Raw genomic sequence first — 17,054 nt, forward strand, 5'->3', positions numbered from 1 at the left:
ATCCCTGGTATTCTGCCTACCTCCGCCCCAAAGAAAGGTAAAAGAGGGTCCAGTACAGTGAGTGGTGCATGCTTATAATTCCAGTGATTTGGGAGGCTGAAGCAGGAGAATCCATGTTCAAAGCCAGCCTCAGCAACTTAGTGAGACTCTGTCTCAAAATAAAAAAAGCTCAGGGAACATAGTTCAGTGGTAAAGTAGAGTACCCCTATGTTTAGTCACCAATACTGAAGGGGGAAAAAAAAGGAATTATCAAGGACTCTAAATGTTCTGTTTTTATCTCCAGTGTTACATTAAATCCAGAAGCATTAGGCAATGTGCCCAAAATTAAAACTATGGAGAAAGGTATAAGAATGACGCAGTGAAATGAATATGGAGCCTGTCTTACAATGGTACTGAAAAACCATCCTGGATATATAAGTTTAAAGCAAATGTACAGGCCAAGGCCTAGAAACCAAGTCAAATGGCAAAGGCAATCCCAGCAAGAAGTCTTTGTAGTTATAGCTGGCCCTGGAGGAGCACACCTGTAATCCCACAACTGGGGAGGGTAAGGCAGGAGGATTGCGAGTTCAAAGCCAGCCTCACCAACTAAGCAACTTAGTAAGACCCCAGCTCAAAAATTAAAATACAAAAGAGTTGGGGATGTGGTTCAGTGGTTAAACACCCTGAGTCCCCAAAAATAATAATAAGTAAAAAATCTCTATAGTTAAGTTTTACCTTAACATAGGAATAGTTCTTACAAATTATCTAAAATAAATTTTTAAATACTTTCTAATAAACTGCCCCAAATATTTTTTTTATATATATATATATATATATTTTTTTTTTTAGTTTTTTCGGCAGACACAACATCTTTGTTTGTATGCGGTGCTCAGGATCGAACCCGGGCCGCACGCATGCCAGGCGAGCGCACTACCGCTTGAGCCACATCCCCAGCCCAACTGCCCCAAATCTTAAGCAAAGGAGCCAAAATTCTTTCTTCCAGTTTGGGACAGTGGTACACACCAGTAATCCCAGCTATTTGGGAAGCTGAGGCAGGAGGACTGCAAGTTGGAGGCCAGCCTTAACAATTTAGTTAGGTTCTAAGAAATTTTGCAGAACCAAAAGGCTGGGGACATGGCTCAGTAGTTAAGAGCCCCTGAGTTCAATCTCCAGTACCCACTCCCCCACCCCCCACAAAAAAAAAAAAAAAAAACAGAAGGAAAAAAAGAGAAGAATTGTTTTTTCTCTTTTTGAGGTGCTGGGGATCAAAGCCCAGGGCCTTGCACATCTCAGGCAATCACTCTATAACTGAGTCATCCCCAGCATGTTTTTTTTTTCCCTCCCACAGGTTGGGGATTGTTTTGTTTTTGTTTTTGCAGTTCTGGGGATCCAATGTAGGGCTTCATGCATGTTAGGCAAGTGCTATACCAATGAGCTATCTCCCCAGCCCCCAGCTACGGGGTGAACCCAGGGGGCCTTGTGTATGCTAGAGTAAAAATGTCTTGATATGACAAATCAAAGAGGGGCACATGAACTTGATCTAACTTGTCCAAGAAAACTGACAGAGCTTGTTAGAGTTCTCACTTGGGGTATGTCATCTGTGCCATGAGAAGAGTTCTAATGAGAGGCTGGGGATGTGGCTCAGCGGTAGCGCGCTCGCCTGGCATGCATGCGGCCCGGGCTCGATCCTCAGCACCACATACAAACAAAGATGTTGTGTCCGCCGAAAAACTAAAAAATATATATTAAAAAATTTTTTAAAAAAAGAGTTCTAATGAAGTGTGGTAAGAACAGAATTAATCACCTCAGCTTTTAAGAACAAGTGGTTAAATAGGTGAAGAGTATGTGAATTCCACCTTGATGGGGCGAGGGGGGCAGTGATAAGGGCTTAAAAAAAGGAACAGTGCTTCTTGACTCCCTTTCCTGCTTGAAAGCAGAAGACTCCAAAGTCCTAGGAAATGAACAGAATCGCAAAATGGGAGAATCAGGGTCTCTGGATCACCAGGTGGTGGACAATCTCTCATAACTTCTTGTGTTAAGTCATTGATATTTTGGGGTTATGGAAGTTAATCTTGCCCTAAATGATAATAAATTGAACAGAAACATTTTATCCTGTATGTTGGCAAAAGGGTTTAGCTCAGAGTTATAAAACAAGTTGACCTTTTTAATTTTTATTTTTTTATATATTTTTTGGTTGTTGATGGATCTTTTTTTAATTTATTGATATGTGGTGCTGATATGTGGTGCTGAGAATCGAACCCAGCGCCTCACACATGCAAGGCAAATGCTCTACCACTGAGCCACGACCCTAGCCCAAGTTAACCGTTTTGACACAAAATTATACCTATACAACTCTCATGCTAAAAGTAGCTTTCTCAAAGTTGGGCATTAGAAAACAGACTTTAATTTTTTTAAAAAATTAAATATATATAAAATGGGTAGCCAGGCAGAGTGGTGCATGCCTGTAATCCCAGCAGTTTAGGAAGCTGAGGCAGGAGGATCACAAGTTCAAAGCCAGCATTAGCAATTTAGCAAGGCACTTAGCAACTCAGCGAGACCCTGTCTCTAAATATAATATTAAAAAAAGGGCTAGGGATGTGTGTCAGTGGTTAAGCACCCCTGGGTTCAATCCTATCCTGTTTCTAAATATAATATTTTTTTTAGAAGTTTTTTTTTTTTTTAAAGATAGAGTGAGAGAGGGAGGGGGGGAGAGAGAGAGAGAGAGAGAGAGAGAGAGAGTTTTTCAATATTTATTTTCGGACACAACATCTTTGTTTTGTATGTGGTGCTGAGGATTGAATCCAGGCCGCACGCTTGCCAGGTGAGCGCGCTTACCGCTTGAGCCACATCCCCAACCTCTAAATATAATATTATTGCCAGAGATTGAACCCAGAGGCACTTAACCACTATGTCACATCCTTAGTACTTTTTTTTTTTTTAAATTTTGAGACAAGGTCTCACTAAGTTGCTTAGGGTCTTGCTAAATTGCTGAGGCTGCTTTTGAATTCATGATCCTCCTGCCTCAGCTTCCTGAGTTGCTGGGATTACAGGCATGAGCCACCATGCCTGGCTCTATTTCAGATATACTTTCAAATTGAAAGCAAAATATAAAATAGTATAAATTCCTGAAACTTCTTATAATGATTAAAAAACAACTGCCAGACATACGAAAAGCTTTTATCTATACTTAAAATAAATAGGTTGTAATAAATCTACCAGTCTTAGTGTGAAATTATAGAATTTCAACTATTTCAAAACTACCTATGTTGCCAAATTACCTCTGAAAGGTTGACATATTGAAAATATTTTGCACAGTCCTTCATGTGTGACTAAGTTAATATTTATACTCCAATATTACAGGCTATTACATAGGCTAGAGAAAATTTCCAACCTTAGCAATAAAAGAACAAAAGTCCTTACATACTACTTTCCCTCTGAAAAGCCGTCTCCGAAAACTTAATTTTTGTATTTATCTGATTTTACACAGGTTTTAAAACAATACAATCAATGCCTTTTATTTCCCAGCTGATAGCACAGCTGTTTTTAGTCATTCCATTTTACAGAGGGAGGATGTGTTTTAAGTAACAGAATCTCCAAAAGACAAAAACTTTAATTTTTTAAATTAAAAAAACTATTTTTTTTCCAGCTTACATGTAAGAATGCAGTTTTCCACTGATAGGCAATATATTCCAAATTTAGACATACTTTGAGCCAAAAGAACTAAAGAATATTTGGCAGAATGGAAATTCTTTTTTATTTTAGTTGCCAATGAACACAATATCTTTACTCATTTATTTTTATGTGGTGCTGAGGATTGAACCTAGTGCCTCACAAGTGTGAGGGCGGGCGCTCTACTGCTGAGCTACAGCCCCAGCCCCAGAATGGAAATTCTTTACCCAGAGTATTTACCTGTTTAAATTCATAACTTCAACATGTATATATTTAAAAGACTACACAATGTTCTTGACCTTACCCCACAGTTTTCATGCAGGAGCTTTGGAAGGATTATAAAAAATGTGTGGAACATTACATTTATTTCACTTTTCTCCTAAGACAGTGAACAATTGGACAATTGTTCTGAAACAATTTCATCTGTAGTAACAAAGAGGAAAGGGAATGGAAAGGCCATTTACAGATAAGAAAATTGAAGGCTTAAAATATTAATCTGTCCAAGGTCACTCACTGGAAGGTAAGTGAGCTAGGATTTGAATTCAGGAGTCTATCTATAGCTATATAACTATATATAGCTCCAATGCCCATTCTGTTCTTCAACTTACTATACTGCCTTTCCTCTTATTACAAACTCCATATGACTATAGGACCTTATCATCCATCCACCCACCCACCTATCTATCTATCTATCTGTAGGTATTTGGGATTGAACTCGGGCACTCACCACTGAACCACATTCCCAGCCCTATTTTGCATTTTATTTAGAGTCTCACTGAGTTGCTTAGTGCCTCGCTGTTACTGAGGCTGGCTTTGAACTCACAATCCTCCTGTCTCAGTCTCTGGAGCCACTGGAATTACAGGAGTGGCCACATTGATTGGTTCTTCTGTTTATTTTTACTTCATATATAACGATGTATACTCAATAGATTACACTAATTAACATGTGGCAGATTTTGTTCATTATTAAAACTTTCCATTACATCCTCTTCTGCATCCTTAAAATAATTGTCCACTTCATGTTGTTTTCCACAGTACAAGGCTGATCTAGCCAACATAAGAACTCTGTTAAGTGATCTGCAGGCTTTTTTTTTTTAAGTTGTAGATGGACACAATACCTTTATTTTATTTATTTATTTTTATGTGGTGCTGAGGATTAAACTCAGGGCCTCATACATGTGAGGCAAGCGCTCTGCCACTGAGCCACAATCTCATCTCTGCAGGCTAACTGTTTTGTTTTTTTGGTGCTGGAGACTGAACCCAGGGCCTTGCACACAACAGGCAAGTGATCTACCCCTGAGCAACACTTAGGTATTATTTTTTAGTTGAAACTTAAATTACAAATGAAACCTCACTAGGGCTGGGATGTGGCTCAAGCGGTAGCACGCTCACCTGGCATGCGCCTGGCATGCATGCGGCCCGGGTTTGATCCTCAGCACCACATACCAACAAAGATGTTGTGTCTGCCGAGAACTAAAAAATAAATATTAAAAATTCTCTCTCTCTCTCTCTCTCCTCTCTCTCTCTTTAAAAAAAAAAAATGAAACCTCACTAGATAAGTACATTCTTTAAACCCAATTTCTTCTGATTTCATTTTTTTCTACTTGTATTTTAATTTACTTAGAATTTATATTATAGCATTTGACAGAAATGAGAAAAAATTTTAAAAGAAGACAAATAGGGTGGGGGGATAAGCTCAGCAGTAAGTGCTTGCCTAACATGTGCAAGGCCCTGGAACTGATCCCCAGCACAAAGGGGGGGGGGGAGCCAGGCATGGCAGTACATGCCTACAACCTCAGAAATTTAAGAGGCTGAGGCAGGAGGCTCTTAAATTCAAGGCCATCTTGGGCAATTTAGTGAGACCCTGTCGCGGAATAAAAAATTAAAAGGGTTAGGGTTGTAGCCCAGTGGTAAAGTACCCCTGCTTTAATCCTCAGTAAGAGTATTAAAAAAAAAAAAAGAGAGAGAGAGAGAAAGAGAAAGAAAAATAAGTTCAAAAAATGAAAAAGAATTGGGGATGGGGGTAAAAAAGATGGTGGAATGAGATGGATATTATTACCCTAAGTACATGTTCACAAATGGTGTGAATATACTTTGTATACAACCAGAGATATGAAAAATTGTGCTATACATGTGTAATGTGAATTGTAATGCACTCTGTCATATATAACAAATTAGAATAAAAAAAATTTTTTTAAATGAAAAAAAAATTTATATCCATATTCTCCTCTTAATTTTTCTCATGTATCATTTTACTTCACTGTTTATCTTGCTTACAATTTTAAATATAAATCACATTTATTATTTTTTTATCAGGAACACAAAAATATTTTAAGAGTCTATTTTCTTTTAATATTTTTTAGTTGTTGATGGATCTTTATTTTATTTATTTGTATGCAGTGCTGAGAATCGAACCCAGTGTCTCACACATGCTAGGCAAGCGCTCTACACTGAGTCACAACCCCAACTCTTGTTCTATTTTCTTTTTAATATTTTTTTTTAGTTGTGGGTGGACACACTATCTTTATTTATTAATTTTTATTTTTATATGGTGCTGAGGATTGAACCCAGTGCCTCACGCTAGGCAAGCGCTCTGCCACTGAGCTACAACCCCAACCTTAAGAGTCTGTTCCATTTTATAAGTGTATAGTTCCAAAAATTTAGGTCAGCCCCCATTTTCACTGATTGTCCTGATAAAGAGTTACAAGTGCTATTTAAACCTCCAGTGGGAGAATTTACAGGTACTGTAAATACCACACATTCATCTAACTCAGTAAAATTATTAAAGCTGAATGAAAACAGATGCTTGGTTCTTTTCATTCATTGTTTTTAGATTCCAGTCCACACTTCTTGTTTCTCCACACTCTATTTTAATGCAGATAAGAAAGTACTGGCACTGTTCTGAGGGCCATCACTTGAGATTCTTCCTTAAGTTTCAAATTTATCTAACTCAACCAAAGGAAGTCAAAGGAATCACTTACTGACTTCCAGTTTTATCAGAGTACCTTTCCTCTCAAGTTGAAGAAGTTAAACCACTCCTTACAGTTCATAGATTAGGCATGCTGAATGTGTGATCCATCCATTAACAAGATTAAGAGGCATTTAAAAGTGACTAAATTAAGAATTTTGTTATATGAAACACAGACTTAAGAAGAATGAAAAACTGGGCACATCCTTTTTCTAATCCTCTCAATTGTGTTCCCTATATATGCACATAGATTTAATTTATCCTTCCAGATAGCACTTATTATTTTACAATTTACATTATGGTTTTTAGAAAGGTATCATTTTCGTCAAGACAGTTTTGTTCAATAGAAGCAGACTGCAAGAAATATATGTAACTTTGTTTTCTAGTGGTCACATTTTTTAAACAGCAAAATTCATTTTAATAATGACTTTTAGCTGAGCCTGGAGGCATATGCTTGTAATCCCAGCTACTGTGGAGGCTGAAGTAGGAGAATGGAAAGTCAGGGGATAGCACCAACAATTTAGCAAGACCTTCTCTTAAAATAAAAAATAAAAAAGGACTGGATACAGATTAGTAGTAAAGCACCCTTGGGTTCAGTACCCAGTATTGGGGGGAAAAAAGTATTTCAACATATCCAAAATATCTAAATTACCATTTAAACATGTAATCAATATAAAAGTTGGTATTATTTTCATTCTTTTGTACTGTCTTCTAAATGAAGGTATCTTACACTTTTTTTAATATATATATTTTTTTTTTAGTTGGACACAATATCTTTATTTACTTATTTTTATGTGGTGCTGAGGATCGAACCCAGGGCCTCGAATGTGCTAGGCAAGCGCTCTACCGCTGAACCACAACCCCAGCCCCAGAAGTGTATCTTATAGCACATCTCAATTCAAACTAGCCATGTTTCCGCTGCTCAATAGTTACAAATGCCTGTTGACCCCCACAACAGATAGGACAGTCCGAGATTATAAATGCCATGGGGTTAGAGATGAGAGAACTATCTTACATTTGGATTGACTTTTTTGAGGCAAGGTACTTAACCTCAGTTTCTTCATTTAAAAAATAATAATAAACAATGCACAGTGGTGCATACCTATAATCCCAGAGACAAGGATCACAAATTGGATGGAGGTCAGCCTCAGCAACCTAATAAGACCCTCAGCAACTCAGCAAAACAGTATCTCAAAATAAAAAATAAAAAGGACTGGGAATGTAGCTCAGTGGTAAAGTGCCCCTGGGTTCAATCCCCCTACCAAAGCAAAACAAAGTAAAAAAAGTAATAATAAACTCAAAAAACTTAACCAAAAAAAACAAATAACCCCATCAATAAATGGGCTAAGGAACTGTATAGACACTTCTCAGAAAATGATATGCAATCGATGAACAAATATATGAAAAAATGTTCAACATCTCTAGCAATTAGAGAAATGCAAATGAAAACTACTCTAAGATTTCATCTCACTCCATCAGAATGGTAGCTATTAAGAACACAAAGCGTTGGCAAGGATTGGGGGAAAAAGTACACTCCTACATTGCTGGTGGGACTGCAAATTGGTGCAGCCAATGTGGAAAGCAGTATGGAGATTCCTTGGGAAACCTGGGATGGAACTACCATTTGACCCAGCTATCCTACTCCTCAGTTTGTACCCAAAGAACTTAAAAACAGCATATAAGTGACACAGCCACATCAATGTTTATAGCAGCACAATTCACAATAGCTAAACTGTGGAACCAACCTAGATACACTTCAGTAGATGAATGGATAAAGAAACTGTAGCATATATGCACAATGGAATATTACTCATTTGTGGATGCTGATCAATAATGGAGGTGAGAAGGGAAGCATGGGAGGAATGGAGGAACTTTGGATAGGGCAAAAGTGAGGGAGGGGTAAGAAGGGAAAATGTGTACTACGAATTGAAATGTATTCTGCTGTCATGTATAACAAATTAGAATATATAAATTTATTTTTTCTTAAAAAAGTAATAAAGGGATGTAGTTCAGCAGTAGAGAGCTTGCCAAGTGTGCCAGGCCCTGGTTGGATTCCTACTATTGCTAAAAATAATGATGATGATGATGATGATGATGATGATGATACCTGTATAATTCCAGTCACTCTGGAAGCTAAGGCAGGACAATCACAAATTCACAGATAGCCTAGGCAACTTAGAAAGACTCTGTCAAAAAAAAAAAAAAAAAATCTAAAAAAGAGCTGGGTATGTACTTCAGTGGTAGAGTGTTGCTTAGCATGAGGGAATCCTTGAGTTCAATCCCTACTACTACTCAGATGTTTTTAACCTTTCACTACACTATGTATATATACATGAGATAGTGCACTACATGATCTCTATTATCCCATTTAATACTCTTAGTACTTTGAGGTTGGTAGTAGTCTGTCTCCCTTCCTTCCTTAAGATTGAACCCCAGGTGCTCTACTACTCTGCTACATCCCCAGCCCTTTTTTATTTTGAGATAGAGTCTCACCTATTTGCCTAAGATGGCCTTGAACTTGTGATTCTTCTGCCTCAGCCTCCCAAGTGGCTGGGATTACAGGTGTGTACCACCATCCCAGGCTGGACAGTATTACTAATTTAGATTAAAAATAGGCTCAGAAAGATAAAGTAACTTTTTTACATTACATTGTAAGTGGTGGAACTAGTATTCAGCAAGCCGTTTTTGACTTGGGAGGCTGAGGCAGGAGGATACCAAATTCAAAGCTAGCCTCAGCAACTTAGCTAGCAAGGCCCTAAGCAACTTAGTGAGACCCTGTCTCAAAATAAAAAATAAAAAGGGCTGGGGATGTAGCTCAGTGGTTAAGTGGCCCTGGGTTCAATACCCAGTACCCTCCCCCCAAAAAAGAAAATCCCAGAAAACATATTCCATTCATTTCTCTTCAAATGTGCCCAGTTGTTATTGTTTTTTTGTTTTTCTTTTTTTGTTTTGTTTTGTGGTGCTGGGGATTGAACCCAGAGCCTTGTGTATTCGAGCTAGGCAAGCACTCTACCAACTGAGCTATATCCCCAGCCCTGGACTCAATCAATTCTTAAACTAAGTGGAAAGAAATTTCCTTTTGCTTTCTTTAGTAACTCCACTTCCTAAAGAATATACACAGGATTCATAGTACTCTTCTTTTAATATTTCTATATATAAAATTAGAGGAAAATTAATTAAATTGGAAATTTAGCTCCCTCACTCCAACAAAAATAGCCTATCTCCAATTTGCATGACATCTTTCTTCCTCTGAAGCATAAAACCACATCCATTAGTTTACTCATCCTCAATCAGTCCACAATGTTTCCTGATCCCAGCACTGAATTAGGTAGCTTGGAAAGTTACAAAGATGATACAGGATCTCATTTATATACATTATACCCACAAAGTAAGAAAAATATAGTTATTAAAATTATATCCTTGCTGGGAATCTTAGTCAATGGAAGAGCAGGGACTAAATTTTCAGGCCAGTCTAGGTGTCTTTATATATGAACAAGTGAAAGAAAAATAGTACCTACTAAATTAAGCAGACATCAAAATTAGACAAATCTAAGTAATTTGTGGATGATGCATGCCTCTACACCCTTCTACACACGACAAAGGACCATTGCTCCTATAAGTGGTGGTTTCCACATGTCCTTAACGCATACAAAGAGACATGCACTCCTTAAATGGGCTACTTTTTGCCACTGTCCCTAAAAACATCCTGTTTCTGCCACAATCCACTAGCAATGTGTTTGGTCCCCAACATAAGGATCCTGTCTGAGGAGCCTATACCTATTATCTACCTTCAAAGTCCAAATAAAAGCCAAGCACTCCAAATAAAAGCCAAGCACTCCAACTCAGGAATTTGAGGCAGGAGAATCTCCTATCTCCTGAATCAGCCTGGGAAATTTAGTCAGAAACTTAAAAAAAAAAAAAAAAAATAATAATAATAATAATAATAAAGGACTGGGAATATGGCTCAGAGGTAGAGGGCCTCTGGGTTCAATACCCAGTACCACAAAACAACAATAAAAAAGACCAAGAATCTTAGCTGTAACTACTAGAGGAACAATTAAAGAATAAAATTAAAGAATAACTGTTCCTCTAATCTTCAAGCTATAGATAAGAAGTCATGTAAGAGTCCACATTTCTGGTAACTCTGGAAACTGTTTCCTGATTATGTATATGCCTTTTCTTTTTTTGGTACTGGGAATTAAATCCAGAGGTGCTCTACCACTGAACTATATTCACATCCCTTTTTATTTTTGAGACAGTGTCTCACTAAGTTGCTCAAGATCTCACTAAATTGCTGAAGCTGGCCTCCAACTTGATATCCTTCTGCTTTACCTTCCAAGTTGTTACAGCTGTGCCACTGCACCCAGTTATGTATGTATTTGCATCTTCTGAATTACTTTTATATATAACACTAGAGCAAATATCACAGTGGTAAGAAGGAGAAAATTGCCAACGGTAGCAAATTTCTACAAACCAGTCATTTTCCCCAAGACTATTCCCTTAAATAATTGTGATGATACAATATGCCAAATAAAACAATATCAAGGGGGGTTTACACTTGCCTAGCATGTGTGAGGCACTGGGTTCAATCCTCAGCACTGAATATAAATGAATGAATAAAATAAAGGTCCATCAATGTCTTAAAAAAAAAAAAAAACAATAACAAGGGGCTGGGGTTGAGGTTCAGCAGTAAAGCGCTTGCCTCGAATGTGCAAGGCACTGGGTTCAATCCTCAGCACCATATAAAAGGAAATAAATAGAATAAAGGTATTGTTTCCAACTACAACTAAGAAAAAAAATTTTTTTTTTTTTTATTAAGAGAGAGTGAGAGAGGGGGGAGAGAGAGAGAGAGAGAGAGAGAGAGAGAGAGAGAGAGAGAGAGAGAATTTTTAATATTTATTTTTTAGTTCTCGGCGGACACAACATCATTGTTGGTATGTGGTGCTGAGGATCGAACCCGGGCCGCATGCATGCCAGGCGAGTGCGCTACCGCTGAGCCACGTCTCCAGCCCAAGAAAAAATTTTTTTAAAAAAGTATCAATCAACAGCTTCATTCTACTTGCCAAAATTCTGAAAGTAATTCTGTGTACCTACACCTTTGGAAAAAGTATTTCACAGTGGAAAAACTCTTGCCTAGCATGTGCAAGGCAAAACTCTGGAGTCAATTCCTAGTATAAAAAAAAAAAAATTGAGGGAAGGGGAGGGGGAATAGTAGAGGATAGGAAAGGCAACAGAATACAACAGACACTAGTATGGCAATATGTAAAACAGTGGATGTGTAACCGTTGTGATTCTGCAATCTGTATACGGGGTAAAAATGGGAGTTCATAACCCACTTGAATCAAATGTATGAAATATGATATCTCAAGAACTATGTAATGTTTTGAACAACCAATAATAAAAATTTTTTTTAAAAATTGTTTTCTACCAGATTGCCTTCCAAACTTTAAGAATTGTCAAACTGTGCACTTAGAAGCACTATTAAATCTAGAGAAAAATTATCAATGTCTCTTAACTGAATCACACAGCAAGCAATATCAAAGCCAAATCTAATTAAGAGGTATTCAAGCCGGGCACGATGGTGCATGCCTATAATCCCAGAGAATGGGAAGGCTGAGGCAGGAGGATCAAAAGTTCCAGGCCAGCCTCAGCAACCTAGAGAGGTCTTAAGCAACTTAGGCAGAGCCTGTCTCAAAAAATAAAAAAGGCTGGGGATGTAGCTCAGTGATAAAGCGCCCCTAGGTAATGAGAGTGACCCCTAGATACAGAGTGAGAGAGAGGGGGCTAGAGGGAAAGGGGGGGAGAGGAGAGGGGGAGAGGAAGAGAGAAATTATATTCAGACCTCTAAAGGCCCAATCACAAACATTTATTACAGCTTCAAATGCTGCCTCAACTTTTTAAGCTTTAGGTCTCCTAGTCACCTGGCAAAATAGCTCTACAAATTTACCAAAGAATTGGAAGAAAAAAAAAGAATACATTAGTTTCAACACCAAATAAGTAATACAAATTTGCGAATTACAAAATAATAGGGTAAAGACAGTAAATTCTGCTGCTGACTGCAACACACACCAGAACAGAACCTGTGTTACCTAACGAAACATTACCTACTGCTCATAAAGCAGGTCGGTCTTTAACAACTTAAGTACGCCAACCATTTTTCATGTTTAAATGGATTGTTACAAATTGTCCAGGTCAAGACTGATGGCAAAATCCCAAATTGGTTTTCGGCGAAGAACCACTCTACATAGAGCATCACACAAAAGACAGGAGCAAACAGGAACACGTTCTGGGCCTTCGTGAATTGCGGCCAGGAGCCGAGGTCTTCGGCCGAGACCTCACAACAAGGAGAGAAGGAGAGAAGGAACGAAGGCCGGGGAAGGAAGGAAGGAAGGAAGGGGTAGGTGTGGGGGTGGGGTCCACTTCCCTGAAAGCGCCGCGGAGCGAGTGCAGCAGCACTAAGGAAGCAGCAGACCGGCATCGGCGGCTTCCAGGCCAGCTACACCCTTGGGCCCACACCAGGCCTATCCCTCTCAGCCCGGTCCGCTTCCTCACCTCCCTCACGTCCTGCAGACATTCGAGCACCGCCAGGTTGTTGCTCCAGGTGTGCTTGGGGCACACACGGGTCACGTCCTCCCTACAGGACTCTTCCTCCGCCAGTTTCCAGCCCCCGCCAGCCCCGCCGGGCCCCGCTCCGCCCCGACGGGCTGGAGGCCCACCCGCGAGGAAAGGCTGCTGAGGCTGCTGCTGCTGCTGCTGCTGCTGCTGCTGCTGCTGTTGTTGCTGCTGCTGCTGCTGCTGGAGCTGCGATGACTGAGGCAACTGGGGCGGCTGCTGACCTACCGGGCCGCCGCCTGCAGCCTGCCCTAGGAAAGGCACAAAGTTGGCGGCCAGGCCTTGGCCTTGGTTGTGGCCGCCCTGGCCAGCGAGTTTCTCGGCCCCGGCCGCCGCTAGCAGCAGCAGCTGCAGCGCCGCCGACAAGCGGAACATCCTCCGTACACGTCCACACGCCGCCATCTTGGGTCCGCGGCGAGCTCGACGCACTCGCCGGCGCCGCGTATTTAAATGAGGGGCGGAGCTTCGGGCGTGGGCCGGCGTGGTCCGGACGAGCCCCTCCCCTGCCGGCTCCGAGCCGCGACCCGGGAGCGGGGCGATTGAGTAGGCCGTGCTTCACATGGCCCACCTAGTGGGTCGGAAAGCGGCGCTCCTTACCTAGAGAGGAGCTGGGGTTTTTGGGGAAGCCTGGCTATGGGCGACACGGTCTGCTTTCCTTGGTTATTGTCACAGAAAAATACCAAAGGAGTTAGAGTTGCCACAACCAAGATGGCCGATGTAATACGTCGCTGCTTCAATGACTTGGGTAAAAGAAAAACTTTATGTGTGAACAGGTGAACTTTACACGACCAGGTGTATTCCAGAATCTAAGAACTTCTTAGAACTGTGCCTCCTTCCTTCCACCTGTCTCAAAATTCTTTCTTACCCAGAAGGAAAGGCAGCATTGAATAAGGGTTCAGAGCACAGCTCATAATCCTTGCTCTTTGGCACATTAGGTAAGAGGTCAAATGTCAAGTGAAATTGTAAAAGCTAGAGATAAAAACAAGAAAAGTGCCTAACACATTAAGGAACTCCAAAAGTTATAGCCAGTATTATTAGTAAACAGTGAATCCAGGCGTGGTGGTGCACCCCTGTGAATTCAAAGCCAGCCTCAGCATCTTTGAGAGACCCTAAGCAACTCAGACCCCTGTCCCCGTCTCTAAGTTAAAAAAAAAAAAATGATGTGGTTCAATGGTTTAAACACCCCTGTGTTCAATCCCTGATTCCAATGGTGGAGGAGGGGTGGCAGAGAGAGTGAAGCCCTTTGAAAGTCTTCATTTTAAGTCAGAACTTAGACTAATATTTAAAGGATTTAAAAACAAAACAACAACAACAACAACAAAAAAAAAACAGGCCCTTGAGGACTCTGGTTAAGTATGTGTCAGCAGCTATTTTGTATGCTGTTCTGCATGCAACATCTTCAGCAGCACTTTAGGCACCCCACCCTAGTATCTCCTCCTCCTTAGGAAAGATATCTTCCCAATCCAGATATCTTCTTTACATTCATTGTCTCATTTCATGCATGCATCAGACCTAGGTTAGGTTCTAATTCAGCTAAGGAATGAGACAAAGTTGTTCCGCACAGGGAAATTAAAGTGAGCTTCCCAGACTGCCAGACTGTTGATAGCCTCCAAACAAAATCCCTGGATCTTCCCAGCTCACTTCTGCACTTTTATCCTATTCTGCCATTATTTTTGGTGAATGAGGGCATCCTGGGACAGGTAATCCCTGCTGGTTACCATGTTAAAAATGCAGTTTCTACTGAAGGTCAGATCAGATGAAACTAGAACCTAACAAGTCAGGCAGGGGTTTTAGGACCATGAAAGGAATTCTTGAGACAGAATATGGTATGGGTACAAATTGCCCACTGTGTCTGACCCCAAACTTCTATCTCTAGGAATAAGAGCATGTTGGCCTCTCCACCAACGCTAACCCTTGCTACAGTCACAAAATAATCCTGAGGCTGCTGCCACCTTGAGCATTGACTCAGACAGCCCAGGGTGGACTAGGATAAATGTACATGTTCATTAGCAGACTCATGGAATAGATAAATCTCAGTTAAGCAAGCCAGAGACATCACTCAAATTCCTTGAGGAGTCACTGGGGGCAATTAAGTTTCAATGCTGGGTCTGCCTAACAAGTGGAAGATTTTTTTTTTTTTTTTTTTTGTAGGAGGATTGAACACAGGAGCACTTAACTACTGAGCCAGGGTTTTTTATATTTTAGAGACAGGGTCTCACTGAGTTGCTTAAGGCCTCACTAAATTGCTGAGGCTAGTTCAGAATTCTTTTTTTTTTTTTTTTTTTTTTAAAGAGAGAGTAGGGAGAGAGAGAGAGAGAGAGAGAGAGAGAGAGAGAGAGAGAGAATTTTTAATATTTATTTCTTAGTTCTCGGCGGACACAACATCTTTGTTGGTATGTGGTGCTGAGGATCGAACCCGGGCCGCACGCATGCCAGGCGAGCGCGCTACCGCTTGAGCCACATCCCCAGCCCTAGTTCAGAATTCTTGATCCTCCTGCCTCAGCCTCCTGAGCCACTGAGATTACAGGCATGTGCCACAATGCCTGGCTAGTGGGAGATTATTTTAAGCCAGTTTAAGGTTAGAAACTGACAGTCTGTTCAGAGAGGCCAGCAGTTGCCTATCTTTCATCATGAACTGAGGAAATTCTATCCTCAGCCTCAGATTTCCTCTAGAGATAGGAAGGAAGAAAAAACCTATCTTGAAATCACAGTGCCCAAACAGCAAGATACAGAAATCTGGAAACCTGGCCAGATTAGGCTGTGTCAGGCTAATCAAGATTTTACAGAAGGAACAGGCCCCTGAACCAGTTGAAAGATAAAGATGATAAAGTTCATTCACCTAACTCAGTTCTCCTGGCCTAATTGACTTTTTCAGTACTAAGGATAAAACCCAGGACCCCTTGCACCCACAGTGAGTGCTCTAAGCGCTCTACCACAACATACTCAGGACTCACCCACCCCATTTTATTTATTTAATTTTATTTTGAGATAGGGACTTGCTGTGTTGCTCTTGGTTGGTCTTGAATGCACAATCCTACTGCCTCAACTTCCCCAGTAGATGGGATTATGGGCATGTGCCACCACACACTTCAGTATAATTGACTTTTTTTTTTTTAAAGAGAGAGGGGGGGACAGAGAGAGAGAGAATTTTAATATTTATTTATTTTTTCTTAGTTCTCAGCGGACACAACATCTTTGTTTGTATGTGGTGCTGAGGATCGAACCCGGGCCGCAGGCACGCTAGGCGAGCGAGCTACCACTTGAGCCACATCCCCAGCCCTATAATTGACTTTTTAATATAAAATATACTACTTCTAGAGCCTGGGTGAGATCAGTGGTATAGTGCTTCCCTACCATGCTCAAGGCCCTGGATTCCATCCCCAGTGCCTGGAAAAAAAATTTGGAAAAAAAAAATAGGACGCCACACATATTCCCAGCAACTCAGGAAACTGAGGCAAGTTCAAGGGTAGCCTGGGCAATTTAGCAATGACACCCTATCTCAAAAAAATAAAAAGGGCTGGGGATGTGGCTCAGTGGTAGGGCATCCCCAGGTTTGTCACAGAAGAGAAGGGTTCTTCCCTCAGGAGAAGGGTCCTAGGGGCTCCCAGAAGATAGGGGAAACTCAACTCAGGACCAGGGGGGTTCCTGGTATATGTGAAGGAAAAGAATTTCATCATAAATCAGTCAAAGATATAGACAGAGGTTTATTTAGGAAGGTAGATTCACATTCAAGGGAGAATGCAGGCTGTCTTTTGAGAGTGAGAAGCAGCCCCGACTTGGGCTCAGGGTCCAATATTTATGGAAGAGCTGTATCAGGGGCCAGATT

The 17,054-nt window shown here is 40.6% G+C and overlaps 1 protein-coding gene across 2 annotated transcripts in view; it reads right to left on the bottom strand.

Annotated features, from left to right (window-relative positions):
- The window catches only part of Glg1 (golgi glycoprotein 1), a 117,032-nt gene extending 103,402 nt beyond the window's left edge, over nucleotides 1-13,630 (bottom strand). For both annotated transcript variants that reach the window (XM_077793392.1, XM_026399295.2), the window contains exon 1: nucleotides 13,169-13,630. In XM_077793392.1, coding sequence (XP_077649518.1) covers nucleotides 13,169-13,630 — 462 coding nt within the window. The remainder of the gene's footprint in view (nucleotides 1-13,168) is intronic.
- Nucleotides 13,631-17,054: the final 3,424 nt, after the last annotated feature.

The sequence above is a fragment of the Urocitellus parryii genome, chromosome 15, assembly GCF_045843805.1.
Source record: "Urocitellus parryii isolate mUroPar1 chromosome 15, mUroPar1.hap1, whole genome shotgun sequence".
In the NCBI taxonomy this organism is placed as follows: domain Eukaryota; kingdom Metazoa; phylum Chordata; class Mammalia; order Rodentia; family Sciuridae; genus Urocitellus; species Urocitellus parryii.